Consider the following 26,843-nt stretch of genomic DNA (forward strand, 5'->3'; position numbering starts at 1 on the left):
GCATTTCTGTAATGGCTAATGATGTTGCACATCTTTTCATAGATCCCTTAGGCATAATAGCTATACATGAAGGTCTCCCATTAGGCCCACATGTAATGAGTCAAGTTCTAAGCTCCCAAAATTTCACACCTGCCTTCTCTCCAGTGAACTGTTTTAGTTTATGCTTAATTATTTTAGATTATTTCCACAACCTTTTCATTGATTTCCTGTCTTTGGTAGCCCTCTCCTGGGCCCATGCTCACTGATTTTCTACATCTATCCTTTACAGTATCATTACCAGTTATTTGTCTAAACAAGCCATGTCATTTTCTCACTTCAAAATTTGATGGCTCTTCACTATTTGTTATCTAATATAAGACAAAGACTAACTTTTTATGGTATGCAGGGTCCTTACAACACCAGCCCTAGTTAATTCTATGGTTTTAGTCTCCACAGCTCCCACCCATGCAACCCATGATTTAGCCTTAACAAACCAATGAAACTACCTCTTTTAATCTTTTTGAACATTTTGAGCTCCTATGATTGGAATGATTTTCCTCCATTTCTCAACTGGGCAATTTTTTGTCATATAGTAAAATTAGTCATTTATCCTTCATGCTTACAGAATACTCTGATCACATCTCAATTTTATCAGCACCTTTTCCTATGAACGCTGATAGGTCCTCCAGGTTGAAGTTAAACACTTTGGAGGCAGACATGCCATCTTACATTCAGGTTCCTTGTGTCCAATCCAACGCCTGGTGAGTATGTGCATTAGATTAATATATTCTAATTTTAAAATTTTAAAAGTAATGGGGAATAACAGAGAACACACACATAGAAACTTCTGAGAAAAATGTATATTGTATTAACCTTAACATCAGAAATTTTGCATTTCTAACTGGCACTATCTTCCAGGCAAAGTCTTCATGAGGAGTTATAAGAACTCACACAAGTCAAAACTGAAAGTTGTGGGGATGGTTTCAATTTTGCAACTCATTTGCCGGTAATTAATTTACACTAATTTAATGGTAACTGCAGCTCATTATCAGTAATTTCTAAATGGAGTTCAACTGATTTGCAAAGCCAAGAGCTTCTGTGTTATACACCTCCTAGTAGAGCCCAAGAGACCAGCCCCAAGAAAGCACAGGAACCTCTATCTGAGACCCATTAAGTTCCATAAAACACTGTATTCACTGCACTCGCACTAACACACTCACACAGTGCTAAAATGAATGCTTTACAAACAGTATTGTAACTCTCAGGGCCCATAATAAAGTTCGATAATAGCAGCTGAATGAGTTAAAAAATATTCTCCATTTGAGTGACTACTAAATGCTCCTGGCTTCATGTTGTGGATTCAAAGAACAGTTTGTGTTATGGGTTTATGGAATCCATGGTTGTATTTCCTTTATTTCCCTGATCATTTAAAAACACAAAATTTAATTAACTTGGCACTGTAACAGTTACTGACCAAATCAAGACTAACTAGGCTTTCTCAGGGGACAGAATATGTCATTAGATTTATGACTGGATGCCTCCTGGGAGTTTCCTCAATCAAAACGAAGGATAAATTGAACACTTTAACACAGTTATGGAAGTGGCTTAAAGACAGGTATGAGCCAAACGTTCAAATACCTTCCTCCTTATATGTTAAAATAGTTTGTTTTTCAGATATGGGATCAATATTACCTAATATTTTGTAAATGATTTTTGAAGAGGGTCTGCATAGTAAAAATTTCCAAATTTGCTGATCTGGTGAATATTATATTTTTACAATTGTTGCTTGTTGTTGTTACAGTGGTTGCTTGTTGTTTAGTCACTAAGTAGTGTCTAACTCTTTATGATCCCATGGACTATAGCTCTCCAGGCTCCTCTGTTCATGGGATTTCCCAGGCAAGAATATTGGAGTGGGTTGTCATTTCCTTCTCCAGGGGGTCTTCTTGACCCAGAGATCAAACCCGAATCTCCTGCATTAGCAGGCAGATTCTTTACCACTGAACCTCATGTAAAGTGATTTAAAGCAACAGAAAAAGCTGTTTTCTAGAGGAATTTTAATTTACTGTTTGTGTACATGAAAATTGCCATGTATAGTAGGGTCTAATCCCAGGGACGGGGGAGCCTAGTGGGCTGCCGTCTATGGGGTCGCACAGAGTCGGACACGACTGACGCGACTTAGCAGCAGCAGCAGAGCAAACTTGGGAGTACAGATGTTTATAACATTTCCGAACCAGAAAGTGAAAAGAAAGTTCACAAAATTTCCTCTTTAAGGGAAGAAGTTCTGAGCTGATTTGTGTCTCATTTATCTATATTATACTCTACTCACTGCAACAGAAAGGTATTTCTAAACATGAATCTAATCAGGCCACTTGCTTACTTAAAATCATTTAATGGCTTCACACTGCCCTAAGGATAAAGCTGGAATTCCCTCACATGCCTGACCAGGCGCTTTCCTCTCCCATTTCACTCTGGTCATAGTAACATTTTAGTTCCTCCAGAACAGTCTCCCTCATTTCCTGACCATTCCACATGAACTCCAGCATTCCTTGAGTACTTCCTGGGTTCTGCTATTCCCTCTTTGCAGAGGTAACTTTACCCAGAAGCTATGAAGCTGGAGTTTCAGAACCCTTTATTTGCATGAGGTCTATTAAGACCCTGTATTTATTTTATAAATAAAATTTTATTTTATTTATAACCTATTTTATATTATTTTATTTTATCAGACCCTCACAACCTGTATCTGCCCCAGCACCTTTGCCTGGCTAAGATCTTCCTTTAGATCTCAACACAAATGTTCTCTCTTACTGAAAGCCATCCCCATTTTAGCCCTCAAGTAGGTCAGAGGTTCCTGCCAAATAGCACAGAAGCAATCTGACTTCCACTATCAAGGAGTTCATCATAACTTATTTTAATTGCTTGTTTAATTATTATTCTTTCTCCTAAGTTCCCCAAATGTAGGATCTGTCTACATTAAATATGGTTGTATTCTAATTTGGGACCACCACATGGTGAACTTGGTAAATATTCGAGAATCAGAAAATGAATCTGTGAAGGAGTACTCAGTGGCAAACAAAATACAGGAATATAGGGCTCAACGGATGTTTGGGAAGAAATGTACTGACTGAATGATGATACCCATGAAGGTCACGTTTTCCTTATTGTATAAAGAAAATCAACCCTAAATAGTCACTGGAAGGACTGATGCTGAAGCTGAAGCTCCAATACTTTGGCCACCTGATGCAAAGAGCCTACTCACTGGAAAAGACCCTGATGCTGGGAAAAACTGAGGGCAGAAGAAAAAGGGGCAACAGCAGATGAGGTGGTTAGATGGCATCACTGACTCAATGGACATGAGTTTGAGCAAACTCCGGGAGATAGTGAAGGACAGGGAAGCCTGGAGAGCTGCAGTTCATGGGGTCGCAAACAGTCGGTCATAACTCAGCAACTGAACAACAACAAGCTGAGAAGTATGGGGAAATATGACTGGAAACAAGATAAACAATAAAAAGCACAAGAAACTGACTAAACAGAGGTTCATCAGTAACAAAATTAAAAACTATCATTGGCCTGACAATTATAGGCATCTAGAAGGCACAAAAATAAATTTATGAAAGATTTCCAACAAGAATAACAAACTAGAACTAAGAGTTATTAAGTTATAAAAAGTTAACATGGCTATTTAGGAAAAATACTACTGTACTACGTCATCTAGACCAGTGTTTCCACTTTTACGTACATACTAGTCACCTAGTAATTGTGTTAAAATGGAGACTCTGCTTCAGTAGATCTGGGATAGGGATGGGGGAACCTGAAAGTCAACATTTAAATAAAATTTCAGATTATGCTGCTGATCCTGGGACTACATTTTGAAGAGCAAAGACTATCAAGTCTACACCTGGAATTGCCAAACCATAGCAATATGGCCTACTGCCTCTGGGTAACCTGCCAGCTAAAAAATGGTTCACATTTTTGAGTGGTCAGAAAAAAATTTTAAACAATATTTTATGACACTTCAAAAATTACATGAAACTCAAATTTCAGTCTCCAGAGACTTCCTTGGGAGTCCAGTAGCTAAGATGCCATGCTCCCAATGCAGGGGGCCCGGGTTTGATTCCTGGTTGGGGAACTAGATTCCACATATCCCAACTAAGAGTTCTCATGCCACAACTATGCGTTTGAATGCGGCAACTAGAAAGTCTGCATGCTGCAATGAAGACCCAAGATTCCAGGTGCCACAACTGAGACCCACTACAGCCAAATAAATATTTTTTGAAAATTTCAGTTTCCATAAGTAAACCTTTATTGGACCATAACCAACACCCATACGTTTATGAATTTTCTATGCTGCTTTGTGCTATAGTGCCAGAGTCAGGCATTTGTGGAAGAAGACCATATGGCCCACTATATTCATCTGCATAGGCTGCCATGACAAAATGCCATGGACTGGATGGCTTAAACCACAGAAATTACATACTCAAGATTCTGGAGACTGAGAAGTCCAAGATCAAGGTGTGGCAGGAGTCTGTTTCTGATAAGAACTCTTCCTGGCTTGTAGACTGTTACTTTCTCACTGTCTCATGGTGGAGAGAGCACTCTGGTATTTCTTCCTCTTCTTATAAGGGCACCAGCCCTGTTAGATTAGGGTCCCACACTCATGACCTCATTCAACATTTATCATACTCTCAAAGGCTATGTCTTCAAATACAGCCACATTAGGGATTAGGGCTTCACACCATATGAACTTGGCGGGAACATAAAACATTCAGCTCACAGCACCCACAAAGCCTAAAACATTTACTATCTGGCTCATTACAGACAAAATCTGCCTAGTCCTGGTCTAGATCCTTGCTTCTCAAAATAGGTAGAAATACAAAAATTTCAGGCTTCACCCAGACATAGTAAATTTTAACAAGGCTCTTGGGTAAATTCATACACATATTAAAGCTCAAGAAGTAGTGGTTTCCACATCTAATGATCATGGAAAGTAACATGGGAAAAAAAATTTTTTTAATCCATTTTCAGATTCCATCCTGGGAGAAGAACCATTTTAAAAATAATTATGACAGCTAAGATTTGTTGAGGACTTACAATGAAATATTCAATGCAATGTTAACCCTTATGTGTATTATGTTATTGAATCCTCCTAACATTCTAAAATAACTATTATTATTATCTCTATTGAGGCAAACAACCAGGATTTAATTTGTTAATAAACTGTGGAACTTGTAAGTTAAATTGAGGCAGTAGACACGAAACTTCATCAACTGATGCTTTTCCTCTGTCAGTGCCACGTTCTTCTGTAACAGTGTATTGTACATGATGTACTACTGGAAAGCCTGATTCCATTTGGGATCACAAAAATATTCCCAGAAGAGTTAAGACTTAAAAGTTGGGCAAGATTTTTTCCAAACAGAAAGTATAGGTCTCTAATTTTGTCCAGAGAGTATCAAAAATATTTTAAAATGGAAGATTACCTTTCATCCAAGAAAAAGAATTTAAGAAAAGATAGTTTCATCAACCTATAAACACTCTGTCTTTAATTAGAGGTAGCTGCAAACTGTCAAACAAAAATCGTTTTTTTGTCTTAATGAAACAGTATTTTTTAGTAATGGGATGTTTTAGACATGGAAGCTCCATTTCTTTTGAGCAAGTGGTTTTTTAAAGTATTTTTTTAAAGTATTAAGATTCTAAAATGTAATCTGAATATCAATCATATGTGGCATTGTTGGACAGTACAGAAAAGGAAATTTTTAAGATTTTCACTCTCAGTAAATTAGGAAAAAATATTTCACTATTCCCTAAAGTCTCTGTCAACATGTTTTGTCTTGATAACAGATTAAACACAAAATTAAAAAATGATAACTTAAGAGATACTTAACAATGAAGGAAGTGAAATGCAATAATTTTTAAATGTTCCCTTTAATTTGTACTCATAGTCAATTTTATGGCCTACATAGTAGGTAGTTTCCAAAAATCATTCCTTTAAGAAGTCTACTGACTTGAGTTAAATGAACTTATTTTGTAATTATTTGAAAAGAAAGAATAAAAGAATGTAATCAGATACTGTTCACAGCAACTTTTTCTACTAAAAGTGAAAATTATCTGTGGTAAAGCACAGGAAGGGCTGATGCTAAAGCTGAAACTCCAATACTTTGGCCACCTCATGCGAAGAGTTGACTCACTGGAAAAGACTCTGATGCTGGGAGGGATTGCGGGCAGGAGAAGGGGAGGACAGAGAATGAGATGGCTGGATGGCATCACCGACTCGATGGACATGAGTTTGAGTGAACTCCGGGAGTTGGTGATGGACAGGGAGGCCTGCCGTGCTGTGATTCATGGGGTCACAAAGAGTCGGACACGACTGAGCTGAACTGAACTGAAAGCACAGGAAGAACTGAAGAGAGACAAAAAATGTGAGGCTATGTCCTCAAAGATCTTGCCTGTGGTAGATGATAGCCATAATGTTAATGGAATGTTTACACCAATCCTAAAAATGGTCTGTTAACAAATAAAAGCAAAATGATCTCATAGAAACTAGTGCTGCATTACGAAGTCAAAGCTAATCTGGACAGAATAGTTAATGATATTTATGTTGTTGTTGATACATTACTTCAGCAGTGAAAGATTACTGACATCTGTAATGGTATTTGGGCTGGTAGTCAGTATCAAAGCATCAGATTATCTGAAATGAATTTATACACTAAAAGTCAGTACAGAATTATACATCTGAAATTATTCACCGTTAGGAAGATTTTGTTACACAATACCATGTCTTTTTTACTCCATCTTAAGTGATGCAGTCAGAAGCATGCAGACCAACCACACCATACGGATTTTCACCTGCAGCATGCTTTCAAAGATTTTCTGAGTGTTATCTAAGCCTTCCTTGGCTGAGAGGGGTGAGGGAATACAGTCTCTGAAAAGACTTGCTGCTGCTGCTGCTGCTAAGTCACTTCAGTCGTGTCCGACTCTGTGTGACCCCATAGATGGAAGCCCACCAGGCTCCCCCGTCCCTGGGATTCTCCAGGCAAGAACACTGGAATGGGTTGCCATTTCCTTCTCCAATGTGTGAAACTGAAAAGTGAATGTAAAGTTGCTCAGTCGTGTCTGACTCTTAGCGACCCCACGGACTGCAGCCTACCAAGCTCCTCCATCCATGGGATTTTCTAGGCAAGAGTACTGGAGTGGCTTGCCATTGCCTTCTCTGCTGAAAAGACTTAGGCTTGCTTTAAAAACGTGACTTCCATATTTCATAAATTGAATGATTCTAATTCTCCTGAAAACAAAATCTCTATTATAGTAAGGTTCACAATGAACCGTCTCTGATCATCATGCCACAAAATCTTGTTCTGCCTTGACAAAAGGAAAGATTACAACTTCCTCCGGTTAGATCAACTTGGCTCACTAGTGCTAGTTCTATTTTCTTTCATGAGATATGTAGCCACACAACCAAACCCCATTCTATCAATAATGTAAGGAAAGAGAACACCGAGAAATCTCACTTAATTTTATCATGCTTCTACACAAACTGGCTAATGGACTTTAAAATTACATTTGTGTTGCTGTATGGTAGAAACCATCACAACACTGTACAGCAAATTTCCTCCAATTAAAAAACAAATTTTAAAAAAAGAAAAAAAATTACATCATTAATCAGGGACTGTTTCTTCAGACTCCTACTCCTAGAGTTGAGAGTTCTAACTTTAGATTTCTCAAAAAGAGATCTCTAAGTTTTGAAGGTGTGATTTTAAATATTTTAGATCTTTACAATTGGTGCTAAATAGCTTGCTCACTAATCATGCTTGCTGTGAAATATTTAATAGCACAAATTCTTTGACAAAATAGAAGCTAAAGATGATCTAGTATCAGTGTCCTAAATGCTAAACTAAAATAGCACTATATAAGTAATCCTCCCCTTTTCACTTTCCTCTACACAGACAAAACAATTAAGAACAGTTTCTGACAATCAGCTTATGGAAACAGTCCTCTTGTGATTACAAACTCTAACTTCAGAATTTGAAGCCAATTTCTGAAATAAACAGACAATAAAAGAGGAACAAATTATTCCAATCAGCCTATTATCAGGAAGCACAACTGTGCTATTAATTTTGCTTCAGTTTATTGTATGATGAATGAAGCAAACACTTTAAAATTCTATTTAAAATCGAACTAAACACTTAAAGTGCCAAGGGGGTAAAAAACCTAAGTGAAAATTATCACTACAAAGATGCAAAATCTTGAAGAAAACCACAAACCACAATTTAGAACAAATCACATAAACATTAAATCACAAGCCCAGTGCTTTTTATCCAACTCCCCCAAAGTAAACCACTTCCAATAAAATCAAACTGTATATCTTAAAACCATTAAACCAGAACAAACTAGCAACATTAAAATACTTCCACTGCTCTGCCAATATTTATGTTACACTAACAAATACACAAGAATCTCTTTAGCCACTTTAAAAAACAAAACATTCTACATTTCAGGGAATGGAGCTTTGAGGGTTTAGAGTAAAATGTTCTAAAATAACTTTCAATATTAAGTACAATTAAATTTAGTTAATCAGATTTGGGAGAAAATCTGGGAGAAAGACAAGCAAGTCAACTGAATCTTGGTTTAATCCTTCTTGTTTTAAGCAGTGGTCACATTCGTTACATTTTTTTAATCTAGTGCTATAATGCCTTACATAAAAAAGAATTTTAAATGACTGTTAAAGGAACTGAAATACATGAACTCCTTCACCTATTTCTTTTTTCAGAAACAAAGAACTATATATATGTTACTAAGGAAAATATGTCCCAGTAACATACTTTTTTAACGAAAACTTAATTACCAGAAATTGAACAAAAAGGGCATCAGAAAGGGGATTAGTATGAAAATGAAATTTTGAGACATCAGTTTGCTACTCAAACTGACACTGAATCAGCAAACAAAAGCATTTAAATTTCATTTCCAAGCCCACTTAGTAAATCTAGTTCCAGTTAGAGTATCTTTAATGTGCAGAAGCTCAGTAAAAGCAAGTATTCGCCGTGTAAGACACAGATAGGGTTCCCTTAACCTACTGCCCTTTAGACACATCACTCTCTGTTAAACAGGCAGCTACTGCCAGATGCTCTCGCTAAAAATGAGCACAGATGGTCAGCTGTCCAGTTAACAGAAGATACTGCCCACCCCCAACAGCCAAAAGTAAGAAGGAAAGGAGTGAGAGCTGTTGACACTTGGTTGCTTAGTGGGGTAAAGCCATTCACTTGCTATAAGCTGGGTTAGGCCCCACGGTGCCTTTTAAGAAAAGAAGATAAGATCCCAGGACTCTAAAAATTAGAAGTCATCTTAAAGGTGATCTAGTTAACAGCTGTACAATGTGTGAATCTGTACAACTGCATCCCTGACAGTCAACCATTCCAGCTCTGTCCCTCAAACTCCAGGGGTATGGAACATGCCTCTAACAAGAAAGCCCTAAAGCCATGACAAAGTCCTCTGCCACCCTGCACTGCAATTACTCCAGCCACTCAGTCTAACTCCAGTCGGGAAACATGGGTCTATTTTAATAGATGGGGTATATGGACTATAACAGAATCATTTCCTATTTTTATATACTGTAAAATAATTTTAAACTGAATTACCCCAAATGGCATATGCAAAGGATCATACCATAAAAAATCTCAGGCAGTAAACATATGCAATTTATTTTTAAAACACAGGAAGAAATAAAGGTTTATAGGATGAAAGCTATTATATAGAGATTATAAAAGATTTTAACAAAAATCAATGGATCTTCTCTCTATATATAAATGTATGCTATCTGCAGAAAAAAATTAAATTTTAAAGAACTGTTTTTAGTTGGCAAAGTTTTAATAAAATGTTTCTCTAAACTTTTCACAAGCAGAGCATTACTTTTTTTCCCAATAAATTACTCATCTGTTTAGAATAAGCTACTAATATGTTCAAGAAGACTGCTCTAAGAATCTACTGTTTTGTATCTTCAGTATATTTATATTTCTAAACTATCAGTGAAGAAATTGGAGGTATTAAGCTTGATGTATGATTTTTCATCAACAATTGTCTCACAGCCTGCTTCTTACTTGATACTGACTAAAATTTTCCAGATGAAATAACATGCCTATGGAAAGGGAAGGGACCCTGAGAAAGCATGGCTAGAGATAAATGCTGCTGAGTGCTTGACAGTAGGTTGGGCTAATGTCATCTGAGCATCAATGGCTTAAGGAAGGTCACCCTGGAACATATGTAACTTCTCATCCTTTATAAAGCTGCATGACAGGGATCAACTGTGAAACTTATTTAACCTAATACAGATTCAATTAAAATCCAAAACAACAAGATTATAAGCAAAATGCCATCTGGAAAACTACTGCCAAGAACTGGAGGGTGGGGTTCTGTGTCCTTGGGTCTGAAAAGAGATTTGCACCACTGCTTCTTACTCACAGGGACTCTGGTCTAATGCTGCAAGGCCAGGGAAATGAAGCCTTCCTGGATGGGACCACTGCGCCTCTTTCCTGCCCGTACACCAAAGGGTGGTCTGTGACGGGGAAAGTCAGAGTGCTTGTAAATGTCCAGTATGTGCAGAAGGGGCTATAACAATCCAGTAGGAATTCAGCTGATGATCATAAACTTGCTGCTTTGTGCTTAAGGGTAAAAACCTACTCACGAGCAACAAACAACTAACTGTGCATACTACACCTTGAGTATCTGTTTATACTCATGCATTTATTGTAGTTGTGTCTTTTTTATATCTTCTATTAAACATGTTTACATCACAAAACCCTTTCACTGTGCAAAGATAGGATGAATAGCAAATAAAACAGTGTCTTTCAGAACTCTGATGAACCCAAACATAAAGTTAAATGTTTTCTTGAGTGATTCTGTGTTAGAACTACATACAATAAATATTTACAGTTACATGGTTCATATGTTACAGCGTTATTTTATACACAATTTACATATTTTTTACACATGCAAAATAATATACCTATACAGAACTCTCAGGCAATTTCTTTTTTTTTATTTGGTTATTTATTTGTTAATACAGTTTTAAATCTTAAAGTCCATTTACAATTATTACAGAATATTGGCTATACTCCCCATGTTGTACTATAATTCTAGAGCCTTTATACACCCAATAATTTTTATACCCCTCTCTCCCCCACCCCATAGTGCCTCTCCCCTCCGCACTGGTAACCATTAATTTGCTCTTTATGTCTCTCAGGTAATTTCTAAGTTAATCTGATGATCTGGTATAACAATATTGCTATTTTCACATTTCTATTCTACATCCACCATACAGTCACAGGAATAGATCAGTATCTCACTCTGCCAGAAGTGAACTTCAGAAAGAAAGTCAGATGCCCAATGGTGGGGAGAAGACAGAAAGATATATTGGCTTAGATGGTAAAGAATCTGCCTGCAATGCAGGAGACCCAGATTTGATCCCTGGGTTGGGAGGATCCCCTGGAAGAGGAAATGGCAACCCACTCCAGTATTCTTGCCCGGAGAATCCCATGGACAGAGGAGCCTGATGGGCTGAAGTCCGTGGGGTTGCAAAGAGTCAGACATGACTGAATGACTGAGCACTTGTGACACTGTACCGAGTCACTCAATGGTGAGTCAAGGACCACTGAATGACTTACGCAGTAGAATACACACAGTGAGGTAGTAAAGTCACTTTTCTTTTCATTATTAAGTCAGTGATTCTGCCTTATATCCAATAACTTTTTCTCCCAAATGGTCAGAGAGGAAGGGAAAAAGGAAAAGCACTGTACATGTTCACTCACCTAAACCACTGAGAGTGTAGAGAAGGTCCCTGGTATCTAAGAAAATGGGTCCGTGCTCCTGCTGCCCTTCCTCTTTGTAGTACAGCTTGTAGCCTTGAATGGTTGCTGTATCCTCAGCATCTTGCTGCCACTTCACAGAAATGGTGGTACAGTTCAGAGGTTCCAAATGTAACTCTGGAGATTTAGGGGCTAGAAAAATTCACCAGATGTGTATGTGTAAGAAAACTTATAATTCACGTGAAAACACAGGAGAGTGGAGAGCTCTCCGTTCTAAATCAACAGCTGCATAAAAGTTCAATTCTGATAATTATACTTGCCCTTCATATTAAAAATTACACAATGATATTAAACTTTGAGACAGAATTAAAAGTATACGATACTACAAAAAACAAAAACAAAAAACTAGGCATTGGTTGGCCAAAAAGTTTGTTTGGGTTTTTCCATAACAGTGTATAAAAACCCAAATGAACTTTTTGGCCAATCCAATATATAAGTAAGAACAAAATTATAGTTGTGGATATGAAGTTTTTTCAAAGAAGCAATATGTATTTCCTAATTTTAAAATATTTATTTTTTAACTGAAGGATAATTACTTACAGAATTTTGTTGTTTTTGCCAAATATTAAAATGAATCAGTCATATGTATTTACTAATTTTGACCATCTAATTGTGATTAATCAATTAAAAACAAAAAGCCCAGTCACATTACACTCTGCATTAGTAAAAGAGGAGGAGGGTCTGAAACTTCCTAGTATTATGGTCTTTCTATTAAATTGATGATCTGTTTAAAAATATATGGTAGTGATATTAATTCAGTTCAGTTCAGTCGCTCAGTCGTGTCCGACTCTTTGTGACCCCATAACTGCAGCACGCCAGGCCTCCCTGTCCATCACCAACTCCCGGAGTCCACCCAAACCCATGTCCATTGAGTTGGTGATGCCATCTCATCCTCTGTCGTCCCCTTCTCCTCCTGCCCTCAATCTTTCCCAGCAGCAGGGTCTTTTCAAATGATTCAGCTCTTCACATTGGGTGGCCAAAGTATTGGAGTTTCAGCTTTAGCATCAGTCCTTCCAATGAACACCCCAGGACTAATCTCCTTTAGGATGGACTGGTTGCATCTCCTTGCAGTCCAAGGGACTCTCAAGAGTCTTCTCCAACACCACAGTTCAAAAGCATCAATTCTTCAGCGCTCAGCTTTCTTTATAGTCCAACTCTCACATCCATACATGACCACTGGAAAAACCATAGCCTTGACTAGATGGACCTTTGTTGACAAACTGATGTCTCTGCTTTTTAATATGCTGTCTAGGTTGGTCATAACTTTCCTTCTAAAGGAGTGTCTTTTAATTTCATGGCTGCAATCACCATCTGCAGTTATTTTGGAGCCCAGAAAAATTGAGTGCTCTATTTCTTTGCATTGAGTGCAGTGGCTGCACCAGCGCAGGAGTGATATTAATTAGGTCTCTACCCTGCTTATTCAACTTATATGTAGAGTACATCATGAGGAACGCTGGGCTGGAAGAAGCACAAGCTGGAATCAAGATTGCCGGGAGAAATATCAACAACCTCAGATATGCAGATGACACCACCCTTATGGCAGAAAGTGAAGAGGAACTCAAAAGCCTCTTGATGAAAGTGAAAGAGGAGAGTGAAAAGGTTGGCTTGAAGCTCAACATTCAGAAAACAAAGATCATGGCATCTGGTCCCATCACTTCATGGGAAATGGGGAAACAGTGGAAACAGTGTCAGACTTTATTTTTGGGGGCTGCAAAATCACTGCAGATGCTGACTGCAGCCATGAAATTAAAAGACGCTTACTCCTTGGAAGGTTATGACCAACCTAGATAGCATATTAAAAAGCAGAGACATCACTTTGTCAACAAAGGTCCATCTAGTCAAGGCTATGGTTTTTCCCATGGTCATGTATGGATGTGAGAGTTGGACTGTGAAGAAGGCTGATCGCCGAAGAGTTGATGCTTTTGAACTGTGGTGCTGGAGAAGACTCTTGAGAGTCCCCTGGACTGCAAGGAGATCCAACCAGTCCATTATGAAGGAGATCAATCCTGGGTGTTTATTGGAAGCACTGATGCTAAAGCTGAAACTCCAATACTTTGGCCACCTCATGCGACGAGTTGACTCACTGGAAAAGAGTCTCATGCTGGGAGGGATTGGGGGTGTGAGGAGACGGGGACGACAGAGAATGAGCTGGCTGGATGGCATCACCGACTCTATGGACCTGAGTTTGGGTGAACTCCGGGAGTTGGTGATGGACAGGGAGGCCTGGCGTACTGTGATTCATGGGGTTGCAAAGAGTCGGACATGACTGAGCGACTGAACTGAACTGAACTGAATAAATAACTTGGTAATTCAATTTGATTTAGACCCACGTATGCGGGAGACCCGGGTTCAATCCCTGGGTCGGGAAGATCCCCTGGAGAAGGAAATGGTAACCCACTCCAGTATTCTTGCCTGGAAAATCCCATGGACGGAGAAGCCTGGTAGGCTACAGTCCACGGGGTCGCATAGAGTCGGACACGACTGAGCGACGGAACGGAACGGATCTTTTTTTAATTAATTTTTTAATTGAAGGTAATTGCTTTACAGAATTTTGCTGTTTTCTGTCAAACCTCAACATGAATCAGACATAAGTATACATATATTCCCTCTCTCTTACCTCCCTCTCATCTCACTCCCCATTCCACCCCATTAGGTTGATACAGAGCTCCTGTTTTGAGTTACCTGAGACATATAGTATTCTTGCCTGGAGAATCCCATGGACGGAGAAGCCTGGTAGGCTACAGTCCACGGGGTCGCAAAGAGTCGGTCACGACTGAGCGACAGAACGGAACGGAACGGAGACATATAGCAAATTCCCGTTGGTTATCTATTTTACATACGGTAATGTAAGTTTCCATGTTACTCTCTCCATACATCTCACCCTCTCCTTCCCATCCCTGTGTCCATAAGTCTGTTCTCTATGTCTGCTTCTCCACTGCTGCCCTGCAAATAAATTCTTCAGTACCATCTTTCTGGATTCCATATATATGTGTTCAGTTCAGTTCAGTTCAGCTCAGTCGTGTCCGACTCTCCGCGACCCCATGAATCACAGAACGCCAGGCCTCCCTGTCCATCACCAACTCCCGGAGTACACTCAAACTCATGTCCACAGAGTCGGTGATGCCATCCAGCCATCTCATTCTCCGTCGTCCCCTTCTCCTCCTGCCCCCAACCTTTCCCAGCATCAGAGTCTTTTCCAGTGAGTCAACTCGTCGCATGAGGTGGCCAAAGTATTGCAGTTTCAGCTTTAGCATCAGTCCCTTCAATGAACATCCAGGATTGATCTCCTTTAGAATGGACTGGTTGGATCTCCTTGCAGTATAAGGGACTCTCAAGAGTCTTCTCCAACACCACAGTTCAAAAGCATCGATTCTTCGGCGATCAGCTTTCTTCACAGTCCAGCTCTCACATCCATACATTACCACGGGAAAAACCATTGCCTTGACTAGATGGACCTTGGTTGGCAAAGCAATGTCTCTGCTTTTTAATATACTATCAAGGTTGGTCATAACTTTCCTTCCAAGGAGCAAGCGTCTTTTAATTTCATGGCTGCAATCAGCATCTGCAGTGATTTTGGAGCCCAAAAAAAACAAAGTCTGACACTGTTTCCACTGTTTTTCCATCTATTTCCCATGAAGTGATGGGACCAGATGCCATGATCTTTGTTTTCTGAATGTTGAGCTTCAAGCCAACCTTTTCACTCTCCTCTTTCACTTTCATCAAGAGGCTTTTGAGTTCCTCTTCACTTTCTGCCATAAGGGTAATGTCATCTGCATATCTGAGGTTATTGATATTTCTCCCAGCAATCTTGATTCCAGCTTGTGCTTCTTCCAGCCCAGCGTTCCTCATGATGTACTCTGCATATAAGTTAAATAAGCAAGGTGACAATATACAACCTTGACGTACACCTTTTCCTATTTGGAACCAGTCTGTTGTTCCATGTCCAGTTCTGACTGTTGCTTCCTGACCTGTATACAGGTTTCTCAAGAGGCAGGTGGTGGTCTGGGATTCCCATCTCTTTCAGAATGTTCCACAGTTTATTGTGATCCACACAGTCAAAGGCCTTGGCATAGTCAATGAAGCAGAAATAGATGTTTTTCTGAAACTCTCTTGCTTTCTCCATGATCCAGCGGATGTTGGCAATTTGATCTCTGGTGCCTCTGCCTTTTCTAAAACCTGCTTGAACATCTGGGAGTTCACGGTTTACATACTGCTGAAGCCTGGCTTGGAGAATTTTGAGCATGACTTTACTAGCGTGTGAGATGAGTGCAATTGTCCGGTAGTTTGAGCATTCTTTGGCATTGCCTTTCTTTGGGATTGGAATGAAGACTGACCTCTTCCAGTCCTGTGGCCAGCGCTGAGTTTTCCATACCTGCTGGCATATTGAGTGCAGCACTTTCACAGCATCATCTTTCAAGACTTGAAATAGCTCAACTGGAATTCCATCACCTCCACTAGCTTTGTTAGTAGTGATGCTTTCTGAGGCCCACTTGACTTCACATTCCAAGATGTCTGGCTCTAGGTCAGTGATCACATTATCGTGACTATCTTGGTCGTGAAGATCTTTTTTGTACAGTTCTTCTGTGTATTCCTGCCACCTCTTCTTAATATCTTCTGCTTCTGTTAGGTCCATACCATTTCTGTCCTTTACCGAGCCCATCTTTGCATGAAATGTTCCCTTGGAATCTCTAATTTTCTTGAAGAGGTCTCTTGTTTTTCCCATTCTGTTGTTTTCCTCTATTTCTTTGCATTGATCACTGAGGAAGGCTTTCTTATCTCTCCTTGCTATTCTTTGGAACTCTGCATTCAGATGCTTATATCTTTCCTTTTCTCCTTTGCTTTTCGCCTCTCTTCTTTTCACAGCTATTTGTAAGGCCTCCTCAGACAGCCATTTCACTCTTTTGCATTTCTTTTCCATGGGGATGGTCTTGGTCCCTGTCTCCTGTACAATGTCACGAACCTCCATCCAGAGTTCATCAGGCACTCTATCAATCAGATCTAGTCCCTTAAATCTATTTCTCACTTCCACTGTATAATCATAAGGGATTTGATTGAGGTCATATCTGAATGGTCTAGTGGTTTTCCCTACTTTCTTCAATTTAAGTCTGAACTTCGCAATAAGGAGTTCATGATCTGAGCCACAGTCAGCTCCTGGTCTTGTTTTTGCTAACTGTATACAGCTTCTCCATCTTTGGTTGCAAAGAATATAATCAATATATGTGTTAGTATATGATATTTATCTTTCTCTTTCTGACTTACTTCACTCTGTATAATATGGACCCATGTATCTTTGAAAGATGTGCAAATTAAACATAAAGTAACCAAAAGTTTAAATTGTTTTCAATTAAACCCATGATCTATGGAATATTTTAATTTTTAAGACAAAATTTAAAAATATAAACCTAAGTTAGATAAGACAAAAAAGAAAGATACTGTGTTATTCTTCCTCAATAGTCAACATTTACCTTTCACACTTGTAGCTTTGGGTGTCCTGTGTGAGGTCCATACTGAAGACTCTCCCAGCCCCACTCTGGTGGCAGCAGTAATCCTCACCAGGTAGACACTATCAGGTTTCAGGCCTTCCAAGAGATGCTCATGAGTGGTCCCTGGGAGCTCCAGAACTTGGATTGAGTTTTCAGTGCTCAGGCGGAAGGAGAGGCGGTAGAGGACCACCTGGCCCCGCCGGTACTTGGCTGGGATGGGCAGCCAGGAGACGAGGATATCAGTGGGACTTCGACTTGTCAAACTAATTTCAGGAGGTCTCAGGGGAACTAGTCATACAAGAAGGCAGATTGCTTATCAATATTTAGAATCAAAATCATCAACTAGGACACTAGTATTTACTGAAGTATCTTAGCAGCAGCACATCATAAAGGAGAAGTACTTTCAACCCTGACTGAAGCTTCCAGTCAAGCAGAGTACAAACCAGAAAAAGGAAGGAAAAAATATTGAAGGGAGGATCCAGTGTAGAGAACCAAAGAAAGCAAGATTTTCATCAATGTTGCTGTGACTGTTTTGATGTTGTCTGGGATGAATATGAGCTTATTTAATACTCATAAAAAACATGAGGATATTTCTCAATAACTTCACCAAGATGCCTTAAAACATAGAAGAGAATTATACAAGAATGGAGAAGCTGAGGACAGCAGGGTTAAAACCTGACAAATTATTTGAAGTGTTTAACAGTTGTATCTTAAAAATTAGTGTGACTTTTTTTATCCTCAACTATAATATATCTCCATGCTGCTTAACATGAACACAATGATTTTCCTGTAAATAATCTGAATATAACTGGCACTCCAGGAAAATGGGCCAAGAATACTGGGAAGCAGTCTAATATTAAAAGTTAAGATGAGTTCTGGAGTTAGCCTCTGTGTAACTGAGTCCTTGTTATATCAATTTCTACTGTGTGTGATCTTGGCCAAATTAATTTTCTCTGTGTCTAGGTTTCTTCATACACAAAATGGGGATGAAAACAATAGTTTCTTCTATAGGCTTTCCTACCTCAAGTGATGCAAACTATTTGTCCAACTGCAAAAGATGAAAACCCTGGTGTCACCCCTGACTCCTCCACACGCTCCCCACATTCAACCCCATGGCTCTGTGACTCACATGGCCGTTCCCATGGTCCCTGCACCGTCACCCTCAGCCTGTATTGTCGCAATAGCCTTCTAACAAATCTCCCTGCCTCTGTCCTCATCACTACCGTTTAGTCTCAACACATCTGCTATTAAATTCAGGTCAGATCTTGTCATTATTCTCCTCAAAATAGCTCTCATTTCACTCACAGGAAAAGCTAAAGTCCTCGCTGAAGCTTTATACAAAACCCTATCCACTGATACTTGTATGGTTGGCTCCTCATTCTGTGCCTCGTCTCCTACTACTTTCTGCTTGTTCCCTCCACTGTAGCCATGCTTGTGCTTCAGGCCCTTAGCAATTTCTGTTTCCTCTCCTAGAATGCTCGTCCTCCAGTCATTTGCTTAGCCAGTTCCCTCATTTTCATTTCCTTTGTGTGTGTGTTAGTCGCTCAGTCGTGTCCGACTCTTTGCGACCTCATGGACTGTAGTCCACCAGGCTCCTCTGTTCTTAGAATTCTCCAGGCAAGGATACTGGAGTGGGTAGCCATTCCCTTCTTCAGGGGATAGAACCCAGTTATGCGGAATTGCAGGCAGATTCTTTACCATTTGAGCCACCAGGGAAGCCCCTTCATTTCCTTGAGGTCTTCAAATGCAACCCATGACAAGAGGTATCTCTGTCTGAAGCCTTACTCCCCTTCCCTGCTTTCTTTCTTCTTCTTAACACTTATCACTATCTAACCTAGTATATATCACTGGGTGTTTATCTTATTTATTGTTCCTCTCCCTCTTCTCCCACAGTAGAAAGTAAGCTCCACAAGTTATGGGCCAATTTTTCATCTCTTTCATTCACTACTAAATACTGAATAACATATAGCAGGTATTCAATAATTATTTATTGAATTAATGAAATAATAGGTAGAAAAGGGAAAACTAAGCATTTCTGAGTCCTTTACATGAACACATGAATTCTCATAAAAACCCAGTGAAAAGAGTGTCATTATTATTTCTACTTTATAGCTAAGGAAACTGAGGTAGAGAGGTGAAATCACTTACCCAAGGTCACACAGCTTGGAAGTGAGGAACTAGATCTAGAGCCTGCTTTCTCACACCTACACCTCACTGCTCTTATATAACAATGGTTCTTCTATCATAGGGCTAGGTCGGGATTAAATGAGCCACTGGAGGAAAGGTTTTTAGAACAGGCAGTGGTAAACATTTCACATATATTAGCTGTGTCTGCTGTGTACCCTAGGAGACCCACACAGAGTAGAATGGCAGCCCACTCCAGTATCTTGCCTGAAGCCTGACAAGCACAGGCTGAGGAAATGTGTGTGCGGAGGGGAGGATACTGATGTGGAAACTGAAAAAGCAGCGTCAGAAGTCCGTATATTATCCAGAAAACGAAATGAAATTTAATTAAACGAAAAAGTTGCAAAATAAGGAAAGGATTAAAGGAGAAAACTTTGAGATCATAACCGAACTGGATCTGGCAAGTTTAACCAGTGGCTTGCTGTGCTTTAGACACATTTTCTTCTATGGGGCAATACCTCATATACCAAATAAACCCAAAGCAACAACAACAGCAAACACCAGCCTGTGTTTCACTTTAGTTATGCATGTCAGAGGTTGTTAAACACAATGATATAACCAGAGAGGTCTGGTTCACTCTAAAACAGAATAAACTCAAATGTGGAATTCAGCATCCAGATCAGTGATAATTTTTTCCTTTAGTAAAAGTCTGCATTTATAAACATTTACACAAGTGGCATTATAGGAATATAAGAGATATAGGACTAACTGGATGAAAAAGATTTGAGAATCATTTATATTAAAATACTCTGAGAACTAGAGGAGGACCATTTCTTGAGGATGGATGAGAAAACATTTGTAAAGGGGGAACAGTGTAATTAAGCATATTTTAAATAATCCCCCTTTCACACTATAGAGTACCAAAATGGGCTGTGGAGAGGCCCTGAAGAGTGAGATAAAGAGTCAAAGAAGGAGAATCAGTTCTATCAGAACTATTTTAATGGACAGAATTTCCCACCATTATAAGAATACATGGGCTTCCCCTGTGGTTCAGATGGTAAAGAATCAGCCTGTAATTCAGGAGACTTGGATTTGATCCCTGGGTCAGGAAGATCGTCTGGAGAAGGCAATGGCAACCCACTCCAGTATTCTTGCCTGGAGAATTTCAGGGACAGAGGAGCCTGGCAGGCTACATACAGTCCATAGGGTCACAAAGAGTTGGACATGATTGAACGATTAACATTTTTACTTTCACAAGAGTACATGGAGGCCCACCCTCAAACACACAGCAATTCAACTTCCAACCAGAGATAACAAACTTAACAAGTAATACTTTCCTCCTTAAGCAGAATAAATACAAATTTTTCTAAAAATAAGCTATTTGATTTTATAAGAATTTTTTAATTGATAGTACTAAATTTTATAAACTTTCAGTTTCAGAAATTCAATTCCTCTGACCTCCAGTCTTTACAGACACTCAATGTAATTGTCATTACATTTATTCCTGCCTAGAGAATCTCACATTTTGTTTCACTCAGTAAAGAAAACAAAAAACTCTGCAATGCATTTACAATTTAAACTAGGAACTTGAAGAAATATAATGACAATTTTGTTATTAAAATTTGCATTACGTGTCTGAATTTGTTCAAATAAATATTTACAGCTCATGAAATTTAAAATTATTACTAAATCAGATGACCAATTAAAAAACTGTATGAATTATAAACAAAAGTGCTCTTTATCCTCATCATAGCATGTTACTGTAAAAAATTGAGAGTAAGATCTACAATGGTAAATTAGCCTGCTAGTTATCACATCTGGTTTTTTTTAACCAAAACCAGGATATTTTCTCTTAAAACACATATTCCTTTAAAGTTGTAAAAAACATATTAATGTTCATGCTTAGATATCTTAGAATCACGTTTTCTTACCATCCTCTAAAGTGTTCTGTATCACATGGTCGGACATCTGACTGGCCCCCATTGGCATATATGCCACAATGTAGAAAGTATAATTGCTGGCAGGTTCCAAGTCATCAATAATATAATGAGTGGTGTCGTTTCCGATGACTACTTGATACTCTTCATTATTTAAACCTAGATTAAAGAATCAGTGTTTAAAAATTATGAATATTCAAAATTAACAAGATCATTTCCATTTAACAAGACTATGAAACACTGATCCTTGAATCTCTCTGTTATTTTTGTGACCCTTTGAAAAATGTGAATAGGAAGGTTTTTATTTTCTAAAAGTAACCATGTTTTGCTACGTTACTAGCCTGAATTTTTCCTGAAGAAATCAAACTGAAAACCATTAATCTTCTCTAAACTTCATTTAACATCTAGTCAAAACCCATAGCAGAGACAATGTACAGCAGTAACACAAGAGTTTAATACTACAGAACACTGTAGTTCATAACAGTGTAAATCTTATTTGCTTAAACTCATGGTTTCTTTTAAACATAAATGGAGAGACAGTAGGGAATGTAATGGCTCGACTCTTTATAAAAATAAACCAAACCAAAAGTTGTCCTGCAAAAAGTCTCATTTTGCCCCTAGAGGTTCTATTAAATTTGACTGACACAAGTTCTTTTATTTATACTAAAAGCAAAAGAACTGGGAGGCACAGAATGTGCTTCAAAATGTTTTGTTCCACTACGAGGTACCCACTCCCCAAAACCCAGAGAGGAAAAATACTCTCAGCAATTCTTAATAAAATATGCATGGCAAGATATAGAAGAGGATTTGTCTTTGTGGGATTTAATTCCTACAGAGCAAACCTGTAAAGTGGAACAAGAGTGCTGGCAGCTACTGTGCTTTGTGAACAATTCATCGTAAATGCACGTCAACTTAATCAAAACTCTCTAAGGAAGGAGCCCCTTCTCTCCACACTGGATTTATAAACAAAACAGAAGGCAAATTCCACTATTAAGCTTTCCCACATTTCTGAATTAACTTGATAGCATTTTAATTAGACAAGATTACAGGCATTTCACAACAGACTAGCTAATGGCTCGTTAATTAGGAACTGCATAGTACGATTTCTGACCTACCAAACAAGGTCCTTGAGTTCAAATTAAAAAGCCTTGTTCTGCCTCTGAATAGACTACTGAGCTGCATGTGGAGGCTCTAATGAAACAGCCATAATAGCGAACAAGAGTGGTCTCCACCAAAGCCAGCATTCCTTTTACCTTCTTAAATCACTAAAAAGGGTATTAACATACTCCAACATGCTTAGTTATCAGATTTTCATTCTTCTTGCTACCATGACCTCTGATTTAAATTCAAAATACTACTTCAAAATACAAAAAACAAACAACAACAAACCACCTGTTTCTATAATTTTATTAGAGCACTATTCTTTGAAATTTGTTTGGAATGTCTACAGCATAAAAAGCAGACTGTGTAAACAACTAAAATCTGTAAACCTCTGCTATGGTTTCCATGAGAAATCAATAGTGAAGTCTCTAGGATTTATAACTAGCTTTTCCATTTCCTCTACATTTTTTGCTAAAATAAAATATGAGGATAAAAAAGATTCCAGATATGAAACTGAATAAAAATTTTAAGACAGATTTGATTTCTACTTTTATATAATAAATGAGATATCAATAAAGAGTGTCCTGCTCAATTTTTAGAGAGTTCTATGAGATTTCAGAAAACATTCAAAATATACAAAATCATATTATGGGGAATTTGAAAATGTTTACTTTCCCCCTTGAAAATGACATGCTACAGTGACTAGAGTTCACCTTATTTCATTAAGTAGTTACACCATTGTTCCTATGTGATTGCTTACTTAAATTGGTATACTAAGTCTTAAGGAATTGATATCTTGACTGAAATGAAATTCATAAAGCACACCACTCTAACTTTTGAGCAGGCAAAGATGGTACTTATTTCTAAACAGAAAAATCTTAAACTATACTTAAACACATAAAGAATTCACTCCAATATTCTTGCCTGAAGAATCCCATGAACAGGGGAGCCTGGCAGGCTATAAAGTCCAGAGGGTTGCAAAGAGTCAGACGGGACTGAAGGGACTGAGCAGGCATGCATACACATAAAGTATACCACAATACAAAATTTAGCAAAAAACTGATACACAGATCATATAGTAATTATTTTTATTAAAAGAAGTAAATGCCACAGAACTTCAAAAATATTTGGTGGATTATGTAAAACATCATTTATATTGAAAACAAAGCCATGACAGTAAGCAGCACTTAAAAATTAACACTTCTCAAATTGCTTACCTTCTGCTTTCATGTAGTGTACAGAATAAGCGATGACTTTGTCTGAATTGTAAAGTGGCCTCTCCCAAGCTAAAAGGATGGCTGAACTCGACATGGTTTCAGCATGCACATTGTAGGGAGCACTGGGTCTGTCTTCTGACATTACTACAGTCAGTCTGGCTCTAGATAAAATTGATCCTTGGCTGTTCTCAGCCATGCACTGATAAATAGCATCATCTTCAGGAATAATCTGGTTAATTACCAATTTACTGAAGGAAGAAAAAAATTATTTCAATGAAACGTCTAAGGATGACATAAAAATAAAGTTACGCTAAGTGCACTCTAAATTTTAAATAACAAGTTACTAAGAACAACCTGTGTAACCAGCCCTACTAAGGAAAAACCTATATGAATTATTTAAAATTACTCTTATTTTTTGAGTCTATATAAATAAGTATGTGTGATATCCAAACCCTTTTGGCTTGAGGCGACAGCTTGATCTCTTTTCTTAAATTTGGCTTTTATTAAGGAAGTATATTAAGTATATTAACATCAATCATTAATAGCATCTAATTTCTATAATGTTGCAATGTTACATAAAATTCAGGTCAATAAAATGTTCAGAAGTTTTGTTCAACATATGAGAACAGTACAAGAAGATTCATATTTACACTAATAAAAATTAATTCTTAAAATCATTAAGTATGAACAATGGAGGAATTCTTAGAGACTTAATTATTTCCTTCTAAATTCTTCACATTATGGAGCAAGGAATTGAGACTCCAAAGGGTTAACATGCTGCTAAAAACTTAGCTGGTGGTTTACCAGGACCAGAAGCCAGGTCTGGAGAACCATTCCAACTTTTATTATAATCTACCACTTCCATGATCCACATATAAAATACAAAAGGATTCTGGCATGTTAATATTATAGTCTTAGGTTAATTTCTTATTGTTACTTCAGTTTAAAATACCAATTTAGGTATTTGATGTTACAACCATTTCACATAATAATTACTAAATCATTATATTTTATCTAAAATAGTAGCAAAGTGACTTAGCCCACCTGTTGTACATTTTAATTCTACCATTTGAATGTATCTTCCTCCCGTTTTTCAACCATGACATTTTGGGTGAGGGTATTCCTTCTGCCTGACATACAAATCGAGCAGTACCAGCTCGAGGCCTTGTTAAACTTTCTGGCCATTCGACAAATGAAGGAGGAGCTATTTTTAAAGAAAAAAGAAAATATTTTTGTGGTACAAACACAAATCAGACAGTCAAGGAAGAGAACAGCAAATGATACAATTCCCATCCCTGAAAATATCTGACATTCTAAGCTTCCTGCCTGCACTCTACATCTATTAAAATCTCTCTCTGGATGCCTTTCCTCTGCATTGCTTAGTTAGATGTCCACTTTCCACAGGCTTTCCCTATTGACACCAAACATACAAACACACTAAAAATATGTGTGCCGTGATCCTAACTTAGCTAAACCCAACATACAGCCCCTTGTGAATGAACATAGACAATAGATTAATGTGTATATGAATTTGTAGGTGGAGAACGACGGCGACACCCACTCCAGTATCCTTGCCTGGAAAGTCCCACGGACAGAGGAGCCTGGTGGGCTGCAGTCCACAGGGTCGCAAAGAGTCAGGCATGACTGAGCAACTAACACTTGAGGAGATAAAAGGGAAGCTTAACTAAGAAGGACCATGATGTCATAAAAGCAAACATGATGAACACTTCAGACTGAGTCTAGTCATATTTTAACACAAGATTTTGATTTCCTAAAATTCATTACTGGATTATAATATTTCATATCAACTTTCACATAAATGCTACAGAATTAAAGAAAAGTGGAAGTAAGCTATGAGGTAAAACAGCAAGTGTTAAAATGTAAGATTCTCCTAATTGCAGAAAGAAAGGAAACATACCCAATACAGTTAAAGTTGCCATGGCAACTGTAAAGTTGCGTGTGCCTGGGGTAGTGGCCCGACAAACATACACTCCAGCATGTTGCAGCCTGATATCAGATATCATGAGGTTACCATTTCCAAGTACCCGAGTGTTAAAGACATCAATGGACTTGTGATCTATTTCAAAGAGAATATTTGAGTTAAAACAACGTAATATATGATCTAAAATTTGACAAAAGATCACTATCCAAACAATCATTATCATAAAAGGTCTAACATTTTCTATACTAAAACCTTTCGTCTACACTCTGTAACACCAGAAAGTTAAAAGCCATGTAACTGCCAAACATGTGTGTTGTATATAAACACATTATCAATTTCACTAGTATGAACAAGGTTGAAAGAAAAGATTTTTTTTTTTTCCTCAGAAGACTTACCAAGACGGCTCCAAGAAATTATTGGTTTGGGATTTCCCGTGGCCACACATTCTAAAACAACAGTCTGATGAAGGGATGTTGTTATGTTTTGTGGACCAGCTACAATGGTCGGTGTGTGGAAGGACTTAGACGCCTTACCTTTAAGAGGGAAAAGGCAGGAGATAAGAAAATATTATAAATAAGATATAATAAATGAATTAAAATATCTATTCTGAAGTCACTTTTTTTCTTTTTTAAAACAACTTAATTGAAATATAACTCACCCATTTGAAGTATAATTCAACTGTTTTTAGTACTTTTGGAGTTGTACAATTATTACCATAACCAATTTTAAAGCATTTTCATTACCCCAAAAACAAATTCCATTCTATCAGCAGTCACTCCCAAAGCTCACCATAGCCTGACAATCACTGATCTACTTTCGGTCTCTGGGTTTGCCTATTCCAGATATTTAATAAAAAAGGAATCACATCTTACATGTTCTTTCAGAACTGGCTTCTTTTTATTTAAACATTAGTTTAAGGTTCATTTAAGTTGTACCATGTACCACTACTTAATTTCTTTTTATTGAATAATAATAATAGATTAAATAATTAAATGGATAAGATACATCTTATTTATTCATTCATTGGTTGATGGACACTTAGGTTGTTTCCGTATTATCCACTTTTAATTGAGGTTCAAGCACTGACTTAATACTTTCACTAATCTTGTTAGGAATTTATGTGACAGTGGGGAGAATGAAGAAGTGAGAGATTGCTTTTGTCTTTATGCTTTATACCAAGAAGCTAATAGATACCACCTAAAATTAAAACA

At 38.0% G+C, this 26,843-nt stretch overlaps 1 protein-coding gene across 2 annotated transcripts in view; it reads right to left on the reverse strand.

The window, feature by feature from the left end:
* Positions 1–26,843, reverse strand: part of PRTG (protogenin) — a 147,041-nt gene that overhangs the window by 43,610 nt on the left and 76,588 nt on the right. For both annotated transcript variants that reach the window (XM_055437176.2, XM_088840295.1), the window contains exons 5-11: positions 26,028–26,165; positions 25,609–25,767; positions 24,735–24,894; positions 23,691–23,938; positions 21,367–21,531; positions 17,294–17,599; positions 11,772–11,960 (exon numbers count right to left, since the gene is read on the reverse strand). In XM_055437176.2, coding sequence (XP_055293151.2) covers positions 11,772–11,960; positions 17,294–17,599; positions 21,367–21,531; positions 23,691–23,938; positions 24,735–24,894; positions 25,609–25,767; positions 26,028–26,165 — 1,365 coding nt within the window. The remainder of the gene's footprint in view (positions 1–11,771; positions 11,961–17,293; positions 17,600–21,366; positions 21,532–23,690; positions 23,939–24,734; positions 24,895–25,608; positions 25,768–26,027; positions 26,166–26,843) is intronic.

The sequence above is a fragment of the Moschus berezovskii genome, chromosome 9 (assembly GCF_049115385.1).
Source record: "Moschus berezovskii isolate FMDL1 chromosome 9, NW_MosBer_1.0, whole genome shotgun sequence".
NCBI lineage: Eukaryota > Metazoa > Chordata > Mammalia > Artiodactyla > Moschidae > Moschus > Moschus berezovskii.